The 17131-nt window shown below is 30.7% G+C and overlaps 2 protein-coding genes across 2 annotated transcripts; one reads left to right on the forward strand and one right to left on the reverse strand.

Annotated features, from left to right (window-relative positions):
• Positions 1-12197: 12197 nt before the first annotated feature.
• Positions 12198-13630, forward strand: LOC106396390 (outer envelope pore protein 24B, chloroplastic). Its single transcript, XM_013836765.3, has 3 exons — positions 12198-12507; positions 12626-12988; positions 13316-13630. The coding sequence occupies exons 1-3, from the start codon at positions 12307-12309 to the stop codon at positions 13394-13396; spliced, it is 645 nt and encodes a 214-aa protein (XP_013692219.2). The 5' UTR covers positions 12198-12306; the 3' UTR covers positions 13397-13630.
• LOC106396389 (COP9 signalosome complex subunit 4) lies at positions 13612-16623 on the reverse strand. Its single transcript, XM_048754096.1, has 14 exons — positions 16363-16623; positions 16134-16285; positions 15946-16049; positions 15804-15864; positions 15410-15502; positions 15223-15323; positions 15015-15123; positions 14881-14925; positions 14636-14704; positions 14449-14540; positions 14305-14347; positions 14163-14222; positions 13986-14045; positions 13612-13905 (listed from the first exon to the last, which is right to left on the reverse strand). Exons 1-14 carry the CDS (start codon positions 16490-16492, stop codon positions 13831-13833), a joined length of 1194 nt encoding a protein of 397 aa, XP_048610053.1. The 5' UTR covers positions 16493-16623; the 3' UTR covers positions 13612-13830.
• Between the last annotated feature and the right edge of the window lie 508 nt (positions 16624-17131).

A 17131-nucleotide genomic window follows, 5' to 3' on the forward strand; every position in this document is an offset into this window, starting at 1 on the left:
TGATGTTAATGCATAACACATAATACTTCACGAATATCATTATCTGAATTATATAGTTCGTGTAGTTTATTATATATTTATTTTGTCTAGATGTATAGTCATGTGGTGATGTATCATTCATGTAGCTAACAATCAGTTTTCCAAATAAATATGTTCGTAATGTTTAATCGGTTGATATCATGTATGAATGTGAAAGTTAGAAACTCACAATACAGATTTTCGAAATCTCTTTATATAAAAGTGTAAAAATTGGAATTTACATAGTAACAATAACACTAGTAGAAATTTTTGGCTATAATTACAAAATAATTACGAAATTTTTGTGGCTATTTGAAAAAGGCAATGAAAAAGCTATCAATTTGCCACGAAATCATAAACATTGCAATTCCTATCAAATTCTTGGAAAAAAAGCTACGAAATTGTCACGATAACAAACATGGCTAAAAACAGCTATGATTTTGCCACAAATATTTTGTGACAGTACACAAAAATATATTTTTGCCATCAAATAGTCAGAATTTTTCGCGGCTATTTATAAATTACACAAATTTTATTTGTTGCTATTTACAACCATAAATCCTAAATATATTTTTACCCTTAAACTATAAACACAAACTTTAAAACTTTAATTTTTCATACTATAACCTTAAATAATAAATTTAAACTCAAATTTTAATATATTAAAAAAAATCAAATCTTAAATCTGAACCCCAAACCTTAAACTCTAAATCTAAACATACCCCAAATCATATAGCTAAACTCTAATCAAAAATGTTAAAACTTTAATCTTTTCATATTATAACTTTAAACCTATAACTTAATCTCAAAATTCAATTTAAGATCTTAAATCTAAACTCAAAACACTATACTCCAAAACCCTAAACTATAAACTAAACCTTATACTCAAAATCATAAATCTAAATACCAAATCTAAAATCTATAAACTTAAACACTAAATCTTAAATATAAACTATAATTTAATATTTAAAAATTTTAATCTCAAATATTACCCTGAACCTCATACTTGAAATTAATTCCTTATATCAAAAACACAAAAATTTAAGTTTAAATACACAAGTCTAATTACAATAGTGTATGTAAAATTAATATTTATAATTTTCAAACTTATTTTAAAACTTTAATCTTATATCTTAAATCTAAAACAACATTTATTTTCCAAAATATCATCTCTAACTCCTATACATAAATCTTAAAGTTTACAATTTATATCACTAAAATTAAATTATAAGTCAAAAATAAATATAATCAATAAATTTTTATATGAATATTTCAATTATACATATTAAATTAAAACAAGAATATTTATATTTTATAAAAAAAGTTTTAAAAGCAAAACTAAATATATCAATAACCTCTTCTAATTTTTATTGGTTACACAAATTACATGATTGCTATATGGACCATTGATTAGCTTTGATCTAATGGTCTAGATCAGTTTGTTTTTCTTCCTTTCATGTCTCTCTTTTTCTTCTATATACAGTTGCACACAATTACTTTTTTATTCTTTCTTTATTTTTTTCAGATTTAAGAAATCAATATTTTTCTCATCTCTTTCTTCTTCTCCTATATGTTTACTAAAATCATCTTTCAATAGAAAACTACTTTTCTTTTATATTTTACTATAAAATAGAGTACAATAGAATAACTCTATTATAGAGGTGAATTTTCTCCAATGGAATACTTTTATAATTAGGAGAAAATATGGAAGAATGTTATCCATTTAATCTAGGTAACTCTATTATAGAAACATACCATTCGAGTAAATCCCCTATATATTAATCCTGGAGCATTACAACATATTTTTGCAGCTACGTGCCATCACGAAGATGATTCTGGGAATTCTTAGAAAAATATGTTGGTCCATATAAACATATACTATGCTTTTTATTAAACTAACTATCAAATTAATTAGTAGTGTACAAAATAATATTTCTCTTTCCTCAAATAAAAGCTACGGAATTACCTAATACGGTTAACATATATATGACAATTAATGATTATGACTAATACATATTTGATAACAATTTTTGTATCTTCTCTCTTTTTATTTAATTTTATATTATATTAAAAAAATTAAACAATCACATTAAGCATATAATATAAAAAAATTAGATTTTTTCTTATATGCTATATTTTTTGGGTTTTTTCAAAATAACTATAAATTATTAAAACTGGTAAAAATCTCACATTAAATATTTTATGATCAATGGTTTAACTTCTTTTTTTCAAGAAAGGTACAAATGATCATATATAGGGGTGGGCGTTCGGATAGGCGTTCGGATAGACGTTCAGGTTCGTATCGGGTATTTAGGATTTTCGGGTATTTAAGTATAAAGGTATAGAACCCGTTCGGGTATTTCTATACTTCGGGTTGGGTTCGGGTATTTTATGTTTGGGTTCAAATATTTTGGGTCGGGTTCCGATATTTCAATTTTTGAAGAAAAAATAAATAAATTATACATTGTTTATGTTTTTGTATTTAAATATATTGTTAACTTAACTGGTTTTCTAATTTTTAAGAGATTAAACTATTAATAGGTTTGGAGATAAAATTTTATAGAAAGACACTAATTTAGTTGTTGTTTTGAAATTTTAGATGCAACTTTGGTTAATGCAAGAAATAAGAGCTTATGTATTTTAAGTGAGTAGCAAATGATTTTGGTCCATAATTATATGTATATTATGTAATTTTGACCAATGTACATCATTAATATAAATATTTTGAATAAAATAAGAGAAGTAAACTAAAAATATAATGTTAAGTATACTTATGTTTGGTTAACTTCGGATATCCATTCCGGTTCGGATATTACCTGTTTGGGTTCGGATATTATCCGTTTAGATTCAGATATTATCCGTTTGGATTCAGATATCCAATCTCTCCCAATTACATAACCGTTCGGGTATTTTGTTACTTCGGTTTGGATTTTTGGATCGGATTCAGATACGGGTTCGGGTATCGGATAAAATGTCCAACCCTAATAAATCGTATGAATATGAAGTCTCATTAATATATATTCAAATTATATATATATATATATATTGAAATAAATTATATACTATATAAAAATATATCATAATATTTTAATTTGAAATTTGTATTGAAAAATTTGTATACTTATATCTAAAAATTTGTATAAAAATATATCTTAATAATTTATATATTTACAAATTAATAGTTTTGTGATTACCGGTTAAAATTTTTGTTATAGAAAATATATAAATGTTTAAAAAATCATATGAGTATGAAGTGTCAATAGTAAATATTTATATTAAAATATACTATATATCTATGTCAATATCAATAAATTTTAATTTATACTATATAAAGTAAATAAAATGATTATTTTGGTTTATTTACTAAAACCGTGATTGTAAATTAACAAAAAGTATTTGTTTTGATTTACTCTAATGTATATACTTTTATGTATACAAATTATTTTTTAAATAAGTGGTTTCTGATATCTTATTTGATCCTGACAATCACAGAAACACACTTCTTCAAATCGAAATGATTTTTAATATTGGAATCATTATATATATTATTTCAGTCACATTAAATAATTTAGTCCTGATTTTTATTTCTAAAAAGCTTTTAATGAAATATCACGACAAGATTCCAGTCACATTCTTTTGAGTTTGTTAGAAGAATGAGAGATTTGATCATTCGTCTAATATTGTTTCTCCCTAATACCTTATCTAGTTATTATAATTGTAAAAATGAGAGATTTGAACTATTTATTATAAGTTTTCTGGTTTGTCATTTAATAAATCAAACAGTTCTTAGTTTATACATAGTTTACATATACTAGAATGGTAAAATAATTTATATATATTTTATATGTATACTCTTAAGTAACTAAACCTCAAAAGCGTAGGCTAATAAAATAAGTAATATATTTTGTTGTTCTAAAATTATATGATTTTTAGACCGAACTGGTGAATATATACTAGACAAACATTTATATTGAGTATGCACCTATATTTTATAACAACTGGATATATTAGATTCGAACACAAACCTGTTAATATTGTTTGCCGGTGATTTTTTTCAAAAATTTGATTCTTAGATATGTATCTGGAGTTGAACTAATTTTTACGGATGTCCATCTTTTTAAATTGACACTTATGTTATTCACCGAGTTCATAAAAAGTTAAAAAAGAAACTAAACCATATCAATGAAACAAAGACAAGAACGAAAGCACAATTTTATAGAGGTAGAAAATGAAATCACTTATAGAGAGTCACTAGTAAATAAATCGAGAGCAGAAAACCTAATTTCCTTTCGTCATCATACAATCGATGTTTGCCTATTTGGTTTTGGTGATTTGTGTTAGCCGAAAACCTTTAATGAACAAACATTATTATAAAAACTCATCCCGCGCATGCACGCGGATCATCATCTAGTTCACCTATATAGTAGAATTGTTCTACTTTAGAGTAAAATATAAAGGAAAAAATAGTCTTCCATTGGAAATGTCCTAACATCTCTTTCTCTACTTCTTCTCTTGTCTCTGCACCATTTGAGGAAGACAACGGATTTGGATGTAAGCAGAGGTTCATGGCTAAGCTCGTGACGGTGGTTCGTGGGTGGTTTGTCGCTGGTTCATTCGTACGACGTCTCCACATGTAACCTCTCTCTCTATGTTTTCAATCTGATTTTTTTGTTCTTGGTAAAGGTAGTGGTCGTGTGTAGAGCTTCTGGTCGTGAGCTGAGAAGGCCGTTGTGAGCAGAAATGGCGATAGCGGTCATGAGAAAAGGAGGCGGCAGCCATTATGAGCAGAGGAGGCCGCAGCGTTCATGAACAGAGGAGGCGGCATAGAAGCTGTGAAGATAGGCGGCCATGAAGATTTGGTTTAGATCAGTTTCTGGTTTGGATTAGGTTAATATTTTCTTTTATTTGGTTTAGTGTAAACCAATTTTAAATTTTAAACTGAATTTAATTTATAAAAAAATTAGAAACTGATTTAATTTGGGATTTTTCAAAAAAAATATTGTTTTTTAGAAAAAGTCACATATTAGCTATGATTCAAAATGTGGACCATGAATGTGTCGTGACAAAATTGTGGCTTTTCGGCCACTATTAGACATTATTTGAAATGGCTATGAACATATAACTATATTTTTGTTGCTTTTCATGACTAAAGTTTCACATAGCCACAATATTTGGCCTACAGTCACGAAATAAATCGTGGTTATAACACATTATTTTACTAGTGAAAAGTATTCAGGCAATCAAATATTGGTACCTAAACAAAATATTCTTGTGAAAAGTATTCAGGCCAATCAAATATTGATTTCTAAACAAAAGATTATTGCCAATTTGCCAATCAGAATAAACCATATCGTTCAAATAACTAGCTAAAAATAAATATCCATTCAAAGACCCATTAATTAAGTTTTCAATGTGTCGGGTTATATCCCTGTTCGGAAACTCGCTAGGCGCTACGCGTGCGGCAGACCCGGGCCTAGCGATGTACTGAAAAAAAGAGGGGAAAATCATGGAGTACGCGGGTGGAATTTTTTGTACTTTTTACGTATGATACCATGTTTTTATACATATAAATTAATATTTTAAGTCATAGTCGTTATATATCTACGGTTTCATACTTGTACAAAGAATTTAAATAGCCAAAGTGGTTATCACCACATTGTAAATTGAGCAAGGGAAGGGTCGATGACTTTAAATTGGACCAGTAAGAAAATTCAGTTGTACAAGTTTTATAATTATAGTTTCACAAGTATGCAACAAGTCATCACAGCTAAAGCGGTAAATGCTGCATTAGTATATGGACGTGGGGCTAAGTTTGATTTCCTTAACATGCTGTTTTGAAACTTTTTTACTCATTTATTTCAATAGGGGCAAAATTGTAATTTTGTGGTCGTCTTCTTCCCACAACTATTTTTTTCTTATGTTCGCTGCCACCATTGTTTTCACTCAAGCATATGACGATTCATCATATAATCAATTAGACTTATCATTTACATAGTAAAACACATACTACTTACGTGTTTCCAATCCAAAATTAACAAAATCTGAGCTTTTTCTAGAGTTTCCACGATTTGGACAAAAAGAAGTTTTGGTAATTCGATGGACGTGTTTTTTTATTCTATGTTTTATAAGCGTGAATTAAGCGTGTTACTGTTCAGTACAACCGGATTAAGCATAATCGCCACGTTCATCATCCGTGGAGCGTTTAAGCGGATGCAAAATCGGTAACGCGGCCGCCTTTTTTTTACCGAGGGTTATATTAATACAGTCCAATTGACAACCACTTGTCATGCCTATCAAATTAACTTATCTCGTCTCCAGTGAGTCAACCTACATCCTCACCAACGTTTCCACCCTTAGGAACAAATAAATAGTGATATATAGGTTCCTAGTGTCGATTTCGTTGCATTTTACAAAGTGAAATTACAAAAGCATTTTTATCAAAGTAAAAATATCATACCTAATTTTCATTATTTAATTTTTTTTAAAAAAATTGTTAATAATTTTATAATTAGGTTTTCATTTTTAATTTGTTTTTATTTATATTATTCCAAACCACATAGATAATAAAAATAAAATATATTAAATAGATGTAAACATTATTTGGTAAAAAAATTCTCAAAAAAAAATAATTTAGATATTTTTAAAGTTAAAATAGTACTCCCATTGAAAATGATTTCAAATAACATAATATATTTAAAATAGTTAATAATAAGTTCATTATAATTTTTTTTTTGATCAAATAGCTTTTGTAACTGGCTAACAAACAATCTACTGACTCGGCTAAGATGACTTATGAACCTTCTCGGCGGCAGACAAAGTAATCTTGAACATGTAATATTGATTATCCTGAGATAAAAGGTAAGAATATGAAGCCATGTGACTCTTTGATTGACAAATATACTCACCACTAGAGATGTTAAAACGGGCATGTTCGGCCTTTTTATGTCCAAATATATTTATGTCTGGCCCGTTTAACATATGTCCATTAAAGATCCATTTAAATTAAGCCTATATGGAGTCCGTTTACGTGAAGCTCGTTTAAAATTAAGCCCGTTCGAAGCCTGTTTGAAGCACTTTTACTTTTAAAAAATAAACATAGTCTTTTTATATCATGACATTTATCGTTTATCTCCAACCAAATCTGTCAAATGTAAGCTAAAATACAAAAGTCTATAAACATTAAACATTACATTGCATTGTTTCAACTAAAATTCAAAGTGCAAAACATAACTAAAATGCAAAGTAACCAATCACTCCTCGTCAATAACATAAACATAACAATCCTCCTCATATTGGACTACCAAGACATGACTATAATCAAAACATAACTAATTATTACATATTTTCATCAAATAAACGATAAAATGATGTAAAACATAACAAAAACACCATATACCATTGTTACATCCAACATTTCAATCTTCTGATCTTGAACACTCCACTCCTGAACTACTTTCTTTTTTCTAAATTCTTCATTTTTATCAAAGTTGTCTTCAATGTTGCTTACAAATTATAATATGAATTAGTTAAAAGAATATAGTTATAAATTGTTTTGTAAGCTTTACCCTTCATATTCAGAAAAATCGCACAACTAATTCCTAGTGCAAAAGAAAAAGAACTGAGACAATTTTAGGCAAGAGACGGTTTCAGTAATGAGTTAAACCTGAGCTTCAATGCTAAAAGCATACTCATAAGCTATTGTGGTGATGAGAATGATTAGGATATCATGTGCCATAGATGCTAAATAACCAAATAGACATTAGTTATCTTTACAATACTTCAAAACATCCAAAACCATGTTAGATTTTCCATTTAGTTTCGACTCTTCCAAATTGATATCTAGATGTGTCTTTGTGTTGCAAACTCTATCTTCACTGCTCTTTTCCAGCTCAAAAAGATTCTTCATTATGAACATTTATATCAAATAAATAATTTCAAGATAATGATTATGACTATTAGAATATTAAGTTACTTACATTATCATAATCATTTTCAAGCAGAGATTCTGTGACTATCTTATGTAGAATTGACGTCAATGAAACACTTGAAGGAATTGTTTATGACTGTTTCTGAAAGTCTTTATAGAATGCAGTCAAACTTTATTTAAGTTCTTCAATCTTTCCTTAAGTTCTTCAATCTTTGAACCTGAAATAGAAATATCCAATTTATTATAAGAAACTTCTAGCATCTCAGGCTTAATGCCTAGATCTAGAATTTCTCCCATAGCCTAGATAAAACTGTAATCCACTGAGTACTTATCAAACTTAATTTGCATGTCTTTGAACATTTTTTCATCGCATCATCATCATCATCACATATAACATATTTTTTCAATAACAATTGTATCATCTACACTTGCCTGAAGTAGACATTAAAACTGTGATATTTTGAACCTGAAAAGTAAGTGATAACACTGAAAATCTTTAAAAATCACAATTTTTTTGCTCCACGGTTACATTCGTCCCCTGAAAGCAATGACTTATAATTTGGATCATACAACTACAAGATAGAAAATGATTTCTTAAACTTTAGAGCTCTAACTAGCATCTCGTATGTAGAATTCCAGCGAGTAGGAATATCAAGTGACAACTCAGCTCTACTTATATTTCCTACTCTCTATACACATGTTGTTAATACTTCTTTTCTTTGTGGTGATTCTTTCACATATATAACATTTTCTTAAATGTTATGAAAAATATCATTTGCTAACCCTAAGCCATTTTTGACATTTAGGTTCAGAATATGAGCATAACATCTAACATGTATGTGCTCACCATCACACAATATACCTCCATCGCTTCCACTTATCATCTGAAGCTTGCCCTTGAGAATTTTCAACATACTATTCTTGTTAGTTGCATTGTCTAAATTCATCGAATAAACTTTCTTCTCTAAACCTCATTCTTTCAAGGACTCAAAAATCTTCTTAGCGGTTTCATCACTTGTATGTGGAGACTTCACCTCACAAAAATGATATGATTTTACTATTTAGTCTCCTATTATCATTTGTAATGGACTGTTAAGCAGATATACCCACAACTTAAGGACGAGATACCCATAAATCAGAGGTGATACAAAACCTGTTTGGATGCTTCATAAACAACATTTTCAACTTTTCTATTTCATATCTTTATAGTCATCAAGAGCAGCAGTCTGTCTATAGATGTGTTGACAATTAGTATTTAGATATTTAACTCTAGCTCTGACCTTCTCATACTCCACATATCGAAATGGTTAATCATGGTAAATGATAGTCTCGGTAATCATCTCATGATCTACCATATGATCATACGCATGCTTATCTACCATCTTAGGCATCTTAGAACAACTCTTTAAGTGCCGCTTCAAGTGATTTGTACCATAAAGTTACTATTAATCACTAATTTTGAATAACAATGAATGCACTTAGCCATCTCTTTTCCAAACAAGTGGGGTTTTTTTGTCGCTTACGTGGATGTTTCGTTGCTTGTGTTGATGAATTTACTTGTGTTGATCCAGTTGCACTTTGAACTTCTGCTTCTGTTTCTGTCAATTTCTCATTTATATCAAATTCAACATCTTCATCATTCATGTTCATATACTCACATTGGGCCTCAAGAAGCACTATAGTTTGCTCAGATTCAAAGACCATCTCTGCAAAAACAATGAAACAAAACCATATGAACGATCATTAAAAACTTATCATCATTTCATAATCCACAAATAAACTCGAGAGCAGAATGATTTGTGTATACACGACAAAGCAATTTTTATTTCAACAAAAATTAGTGACATGTGAGAAGCATCAACACAACAAGAATTTTCAATAATCTCTATAATACAAAATGAATAATTTCACGAAGCAAAATTTTTTATACACAACATGTACATTAAAAAACGATTTCGACACTTTCATGTACACACTAAACATCAAGTTGCATTGAATATTTAATTGATATAATAATTTATAATTTTATATTTTTCATGAAGGGTATCTAAAATGATTTAGATACTTTCATGTACACAACAAAAATTTCACTAATCTTTTGAACAAACAAACATACCCATATAATCAATAAGGCCATGAGAATCAATCAAATCCAATACATTAAACAAGAAAGTGAAAGTAACTCATTTACAACTTGTAACTTACAAGAATTGTAGAGAGGAACGTATGCAGAGAGAACACAGTGGAGTAGAACACAAGAATCAAAATAAATCTGAGATGAATAACTCTAAACAGAGGTGGAGAACGGTAAGGAATTCAATTCGGATTTTAGGACATTAGGTTATTACACGAAGGTTATGAAACGTCAATGTTAGTTACTTCTGAAAAGGGGCTAAACGGGCTGTCCATTTATTTTTGTATAAACCTGTTTACTAGACGAACATAAGTGGATAAACCCGACCAAGTCTTTTTAACATGGTTATATAAACATGCTTTTTAATGGGTTATAATATTACACGAGACCCGTTTAAGCTCGTTTATAAAAGGATCCCTAATTAACATCCCTACTCACCACTAAAATACCTCTCTAGCCAGACCAGTGAACACTTTATTTATGAGTTCAGACGCTGCTTTAGACAGAGAAAATATGGTTTTAAATCAAATTCATTGCTTGAAGTTAAGATGGATGAACAAAGAATAGCAAAAGCTTTAGCTCCAAAAAAATTTTTTATCATGTGAATTCAGTGTGTTGGCTTCTCTTTAGAGTAGAATTGTTAACACCATTACAGAAAATTATGGAGAGTCAACTATTACTCAAACAAGTGATATAAGATCTAAAATTTGTGTGTTTGTAAGGGTAAGAAAAACCACTTGCTTGATGTACTAGTTGATGATGTTCGTGAAATTCAAAGGCAAATAGAGAGAAATAACATTTCTAACATGGACCTCCAAATTTCCTTTTGGATTTAAAGAGAATCATGCTAGATCAATGTTCAATTATATTTGAATTTAAGTTTTTTCTTCTTTTTTATTATAAAAGGAGATGCCTAATCTCTTTTTCTCATAAAAAAAAACATGGTGAAATCCTGCAGAGATTCCGAGTATGTGCAGGCTGGCGCCACTATTTGTGCAGGCTGGCGCCACTATTTTAGTATTTTATTGATCAATAGAGCATGAATACAATAAATTGGTTGGGAAACCGTAATTTTACTTGCATTCTTCCATAATCGAAAGTGAATAATAGCCAATCCCCTTTCTTAGGTTTTAGGAGTCATCTTTATATGTCATTGTATAGTAGAACCTCTATTAATAATGTTGGACTTATAAATTTTATTAATTTATAGAGATATTAATTTACAAAAAAAATATTATTTAGATTTCTTATTTTAAAATATATTTATTCTAATATAAGAAACATATTTGATTTTAGTGTATAGACATTAATTGTTATTTATTGAAATTTGAAATTTATATTAATTTTATTATATTATTTTGTGTATATAATATATATTGCCTAAAACTTAAATGTGGTTTTAAATATAATATTACTAAATCTCATCAAAAATATATTAAGTGTTAAGAAATATAAAGATAATTCCATTGTAAATATAAAAAAATATAATAATAGATTCTTACTTATATAAAATATGTATACATATAAATTATTAATTTATAATTGATTGAGACCATATATTTACATAGAATTTTTTAAAGAAAATATTATCTTATTATTTTATTGATTTGCGTCAAATTTTGAATTTGCTCAAGTTGAGACCTGCAAAATTTATTAATTTATATAGATTATAGTTTATGGAATATTAATTTTTAGAGCTTCTACTGTAGTTGAAATTTAGGTTAGATCATTCCATATTTTAAAATATTGAAAAAATCTTCTTTTAGTAGAAACTTTATATTTTGCCCGGAAAATAGAAGGAAAAAAAACGTCTTCTTCTGAGCATAAAAATTGTTTTTCTGGATTATTTGTCCCTAACAATAACTATTTTTTTTTAAACATAAACAAAGTTTTACTAATATAGTGTATTATAATAGTTTTGAAAGGGAAAAATTGCCATTCAAAAATTTAAAAATTGGAATCTAAAACAATTTCTAAATTTAAAAATTAAAAATTAAAAATTAAAATTTGAAATATAAAAAAAAATAGAAAACAGAAAACTAAATTCAACAAAAAAAAAAACTATAAACCAAAATTTATTCAAATAAACAAGGCTTAAACCCTCGGTACGTGCGAGCATTTTGTACGTGCGAACCATACACTCGCAGCGGAGAATAAGACGGTGTTTTTTATCGTCTCCTCATTTCGCCGCTAACATCTCCCTCTACAGTGAGTCAAAGGGAGGACGATGATGAAGGCTTCCGTCAAAGGCAAGTACGATGGCGGCAAGAGCACCGGAGTAGGCTCAGTGGCCTTCAACGCCGGCGATATTAAGCTACGCGCCACCATGACCGATGCTACCTTCGTCGCTGGTCCAAGCTTGAACGGCCTCTCTCTGGCCGTGGAGAAGCCTGGTTTCTTCATCGTCGAGTATAATGTCCCTAAGAAAGTAACACTCACCACCGCTCCTTTCCCGCTTAGAAGATTCCTTTAAGTCTTTCCATTTCCATGTAGATTGCTTATGATTAAACCTTAAGATAGAATCAATTTGGTTTCTGTGGGTGCAGGATGTTAGGTTTCAGTTCATGAACACGGTGAGGGTTGCCGAGAAGCCGTTGAATCTGACTTACATTCATAGCAGAGCTGATAACAGAACAATTGTGGATGGGAGCCTTTTGATTGATCCTGCGAACAAAGTCTCTGCTAATTACATGGTGGGGACAAACAACTGTAAGCTTAAGTACACTTATGCACGCGGAAAGATTGCTACATTCGAGCCTTGCTATGACTTTGCCAAGAATGCTTGGGATTTTGCGGTTTCTAAGAGAGTCTATGGGGATGAGGATGTTGTCAAGGCCACTTATCAAACGTCTACTAAGTTGCTTGGTGTGGAATGGTCAAGGAACTCCAAATCCACTGGATCTTTCAAGGTAAGCAACTTATTCCATGTGTGTAGATACAATTCACATCACCATGTCGGTTATATTCTGCTACTAGACAATCTTAGGAAGTTAAATCCTCTTCAAAACGTGGTACAATTGATTTGATAAGAGGGAAACTAAAAACCTAAGAACGATTCAGATAATCAAATCGGTGTTTTAGAGTCTATATGAATTATACATATACCATTTGAGTTTTTAGATTGTTCTGTGTATATTATTATTATTACCTAATGACATTTGTACATTGGATGTGCCTTTTGAGCAACGACTAGTTCGTAAAGCCTAATGGATCTTTTGCTTCTTGTTTTGAAATAGGTATGTGCGTCTGTGAATTTGGCGGAGGAAGTGAAAACGCCGAAATTGACAGCAGAAACAACATGGAACCTTGAAATTTAATGTCCTTTACGATTATTCAAGTTCCCACCTGAATTGTTTGCTTGTTACAACCGATTTTAATTAGACCTTTTTTCCAACCTTATCCGTTGTAACAGATTCCGCCCTTAGCCAGTCTCATGTGTCTGTTATTTTTGTCTCTCCCTCTTGAAAAATAATGTGTTCCAAGGGAAAAATGTACCCTAAACTCCCTTTTGAATGTAATGAAAATCTGCAAATGGTTCTTAAAAATCCTCATTCCATGCCCAATCTTTTTCTCAATATCAGATTAACCTAAAGGTATGGACATGAATTTGCAAAAAAAAAAAGCTTAGGTCATCAAATATGAAACGAATGTAAACCGTTTCCAAAAACACAGCATAGGGCAAAAGCTTAGGCTATGAGACTCTCTCTTCGGCTTATATTTAAGTACACCTCATAGCTTGTAATGAAATGAATCAGACAGGAACAGGCAGGCCTTTCTTCGCCATCTCATCCAGAATATCGTTGAGAGCTTGGCATAATCCAGATATCTGCACACAGCTTCCACTTTTCAGTCATTATTCCACACAAAAAAAAAAAAAAACATAGCTGCTAGGGAGAAAGAGCGAACCTGATGATCCCATTGTTGGAGTTCCTCAATGTCATCTTCAAAATGTATCACAGCCTCTTCCTGGAAATTAACATAAAACATAACGAATCAAAACTCATGTAAGAACCTTCTTGATTTTGAACTCTCTCAGGGCTCGCATAATAAACCAACCAAGTATTTGTCGTGTTAGAGCTTAACCTGATCGATGGAACCTCTCATTCTGTCTTGGCCAATCATATTAGATGCTATCTTCTCCGCCTTCATGAAGAAAACTTATGCCATTAAACACAGGACAAACAAAAGGATAAAAGAGGATTCACATATTGATATTGAATATTACCTTGGTTGGGTCAATTCCCAGTAGAGTTCCCAACTCATCAAACCTTAGAATACAAAATATTTGGAGAACTGAGTTTAGAAAACCAACCAAGTCTCAAAAACACAAAGAAACGGTACAAGATCTGCCTCTACATCATATTTATACCTTATGTTAGTGTAAAGTTTGCTTGCACTCAGAAGGTTATGCTCAATCATGGCACGGTCAAGAACAGTGGATTTGTCAGGCAAAGTTGCTTTCTGTTGAAGACCATTAAAATGAAAACTTGTTATGAATCTAACAAATAAAGATTAGTGTGCAAATATTGCTTCCAAATCTTAATAACAATCCATACCTGATGTGGCCTTAATTCTTCCGCAAAAGCATCAATCTCTGGTTTCCTTAAAATCCTTTCCAGGTACACCTAGAAATTTACATAACAATCTAAAGTTAGCATGTAGTTCCGACCAAGCTCCTAAAGGCTATGGTGAGATTGTTAGGAACATCTTGCATGCTGATATAGAAGTAACATGCCAGCTCAAACGATACTATAGTCAAAATGCACGTAAATGTATGTATAGAATAAACAATGGATAGAACCTTTTGCAGGATGGGATAGATCTTAAGCTTGGAGCAGCGCTCATCCTGTTAACAAAGAGATAGAAAAGTCAGAAAATAATAAAATAGTAAGGAGCACAAAGTGGCATTCTATTAATAATCCACATGGGAGTTACTTTATATAAAGTTGCAAGAACACGAGAGCGCTGAGGACCAGCTCCAGCTAGTATGGTACATGTGACAGCAGCAGATAGGGCCTGCTCTAGTGCATTCTCATCAATCTCTCTGTAAGAAACATTATAACATTACAAAATTATGGGAGAGATAGAGAGAACCAAAACATGAGAAATTTGAAAATGCAAGGAGAGAAACCGATTCACTTACTCATCCCCTATTTGGCGTTTTTCAATCTGAGATATGCTGTAATAACGAAGTGCAGCGTCTAAGAACTTTCTTTTCATGTCCAGAATTCTAGCATGGCAGACCTGTATATGTAATAATATGTTAAAACTCAAAATCAAAAACTCCTTAGTCACTCAACACTTAAATTCTTAGTTAAAGGCGGTCCAACCTTGTACTGCAAATTTAAAACTTCATTCTGGCTGCTGTTCACTAAGAAAGAAGCTTTATTTATATAAGTCTCTGCATTTACAGCATCATCATCCTGCAGACATTCAAACACACAAAAGTATTTATTAGAGAAAGTTAAAAATAAACTAATGTAGCCTCAATTTACTATTGAAGTGATGTGAGTAATGCTCTCAACACAAAGATTAGTAAAGTTTCAATAAGATCTAACTTGTGTAACCTCTACAGAAGTACCAACACAAAAGGAAACCAATTAGCGACAATCCATTACTCGCATGTGCGAATCCATCTCATAAATATAGACATGCGATCTACATGCTCATAAAAGGGAGACAAAATCTATTGTGCATATGTAATTGGAAACAGTTAAGACAAACCTCGAGATACAAACGAGCAATTTGGATACACTTTGAAAGCTTGAAGTTTTCGTCAACAGCCCTAATGATGGAGAATACCACAAATCAAAAATAAGTAATACTGAAAAAGAAGACTAGAACTTTGCTGCCCTCACTGCCATACCTCATTCCAGAGTCAAGATCAATGCCACTCAACATCTGAGCGGCTCTTGACCATTCCTGCTCTGATTCATACAAAGCCGCAAGCTTTTCTCTGATAACAAGTGCCTGCCAGAAGAGATTTGTATAAGCAACACCAATGTACATTGCCTTGCCTCCATATAAAATAGACAATAGAAGCACAATCAAAACCTGTTCCTCGAAGGAGACAACTCTGGGCTGAATCTGGGTGAGTGTGAAGAGCGCAATCTCCTTCTGGGTCTCTGCTTCCAGTCTCCCGAGCTCTTGTGCGAACGACTGCAAAAGCTGCCTCGATACTACCAACGGCACATCATCCGACAGAACTGCAATATTATTTTGTTCACCCAAACAAAATCAATTTCCTCTCTAGAAAACTTTGAGAAGAGACTAATTCGCTTACTGTGATCGATGAAGTGTTTGGCTTGGAGAAGATCGTTGGAGGAGAGAACAGAGGATAGGATCAGTTTGTACTGTTCGATCTTCTGACGCTGGTCAGCGATTGCTGAAGCGCTCCTCAAGGTTTCTTCCATGCCTTCTCTCTCTCTCTCTCTGGATATTCTCTTCCGCTTGGATCAAACAAACCCTAAGAAACCTTTTGTGATTTTTTTTTCCTTCTTATTTTCTTCTTAATATATATACTCATTACAACACGGGAAAGAGAGACTCTTTCTCGAAGGGAGGCTTTATTTATTTATATGTCATATAAGAGAGCCTCTATAAATTAATACTCGTTCTCTATAAATTAATAAATTTTGTCGGTGGGCTGGTTCAAAATTTGACACAAATCGATAAAATAATATAATAATATTTTTTTAAAAAAATCTATGAAAATATGTGGTCTCATTAAAATTATAAATTAATAATTTATATGTATATATATTTTATATAAGTAAGAACCTATATTATATTGTTTATTTTATATTCACAATGAAATTATCTTTATATTTTCTTAACACTTAATATATTTTTGATAATATTTAGTAATATTATATATAAAATCACATTTATGTTCTATGCAATATATATTATACACATGAAATAATATAATAAATTTAATGTAAATGTCAAATTTGAAAAAAAAATAGCAATTAATGTCTATACACTAAATCAAATATTTTTCTTATCTTAGAATAAATATATTTTAAAATAGGAAATCTAAATATAGAAAC

Source organism: Brassica napus, chromosome C4 (assembly GCF_020379485.1).
Source record: "Brassica napus cultivar Da-Ae chromosome C4, Da-Ae, whole genome shotgun sequence".
Taxonomy (NCBI): Eukaryota; Viridiplantae; Streptophyta; class Magnoliopsida; order Brassicales; family Brassicaceae; genus Brassica; species Brassica napus.

Excerpts from the sequence above, each read along its gene's own strand:
- LOC106396390 (XM_013836765.3), top strand. The coding sequence starts at position 12,307 with ATGATGAAGGCTTCCGTCAAAGGCAAGTACGATGGCGGCAAGAGCACC. Across the intron at positions 12,508-12,625 it reads AGTATAATGTCCCTAAGAAA|GATGTTAGGTTTCAGTTCAT; the intron begins GTAACACTCACC and ends CTGTGGGTGCAG. Across the intron at positions 12,989-13,315 it reads AATCCACTGGATCTTTCAAG|GTATGTGCGTCTGTGAATTT; the intron begins GTAAGCAACTTA and ends GTTTTGAAATAG.
- LOC106396389 (XM_048754096.1), bottom strand. The coding sequence starts at position 16,492 with ATGGAAGAAACCTTGAGGAGCGCTTCAGCAATCGCTGACCAGCGTCAG. Across the intron at positions 14,705-14,880 it reads TCTATCCCATCCTGCAAAAG|GTGTACCTGGAAAGGATTTT; the intron begins GTTCTATCCATT and ends GTAAATTTCTAG. Across the intron at positions 13,906-13,985 it reads TCCAACAATGGGATCATCAG|ATATCTGGATTATGCCAAGC; the intron begins GTTCGCTCTTTC and ends AGCTGTGTGCAG.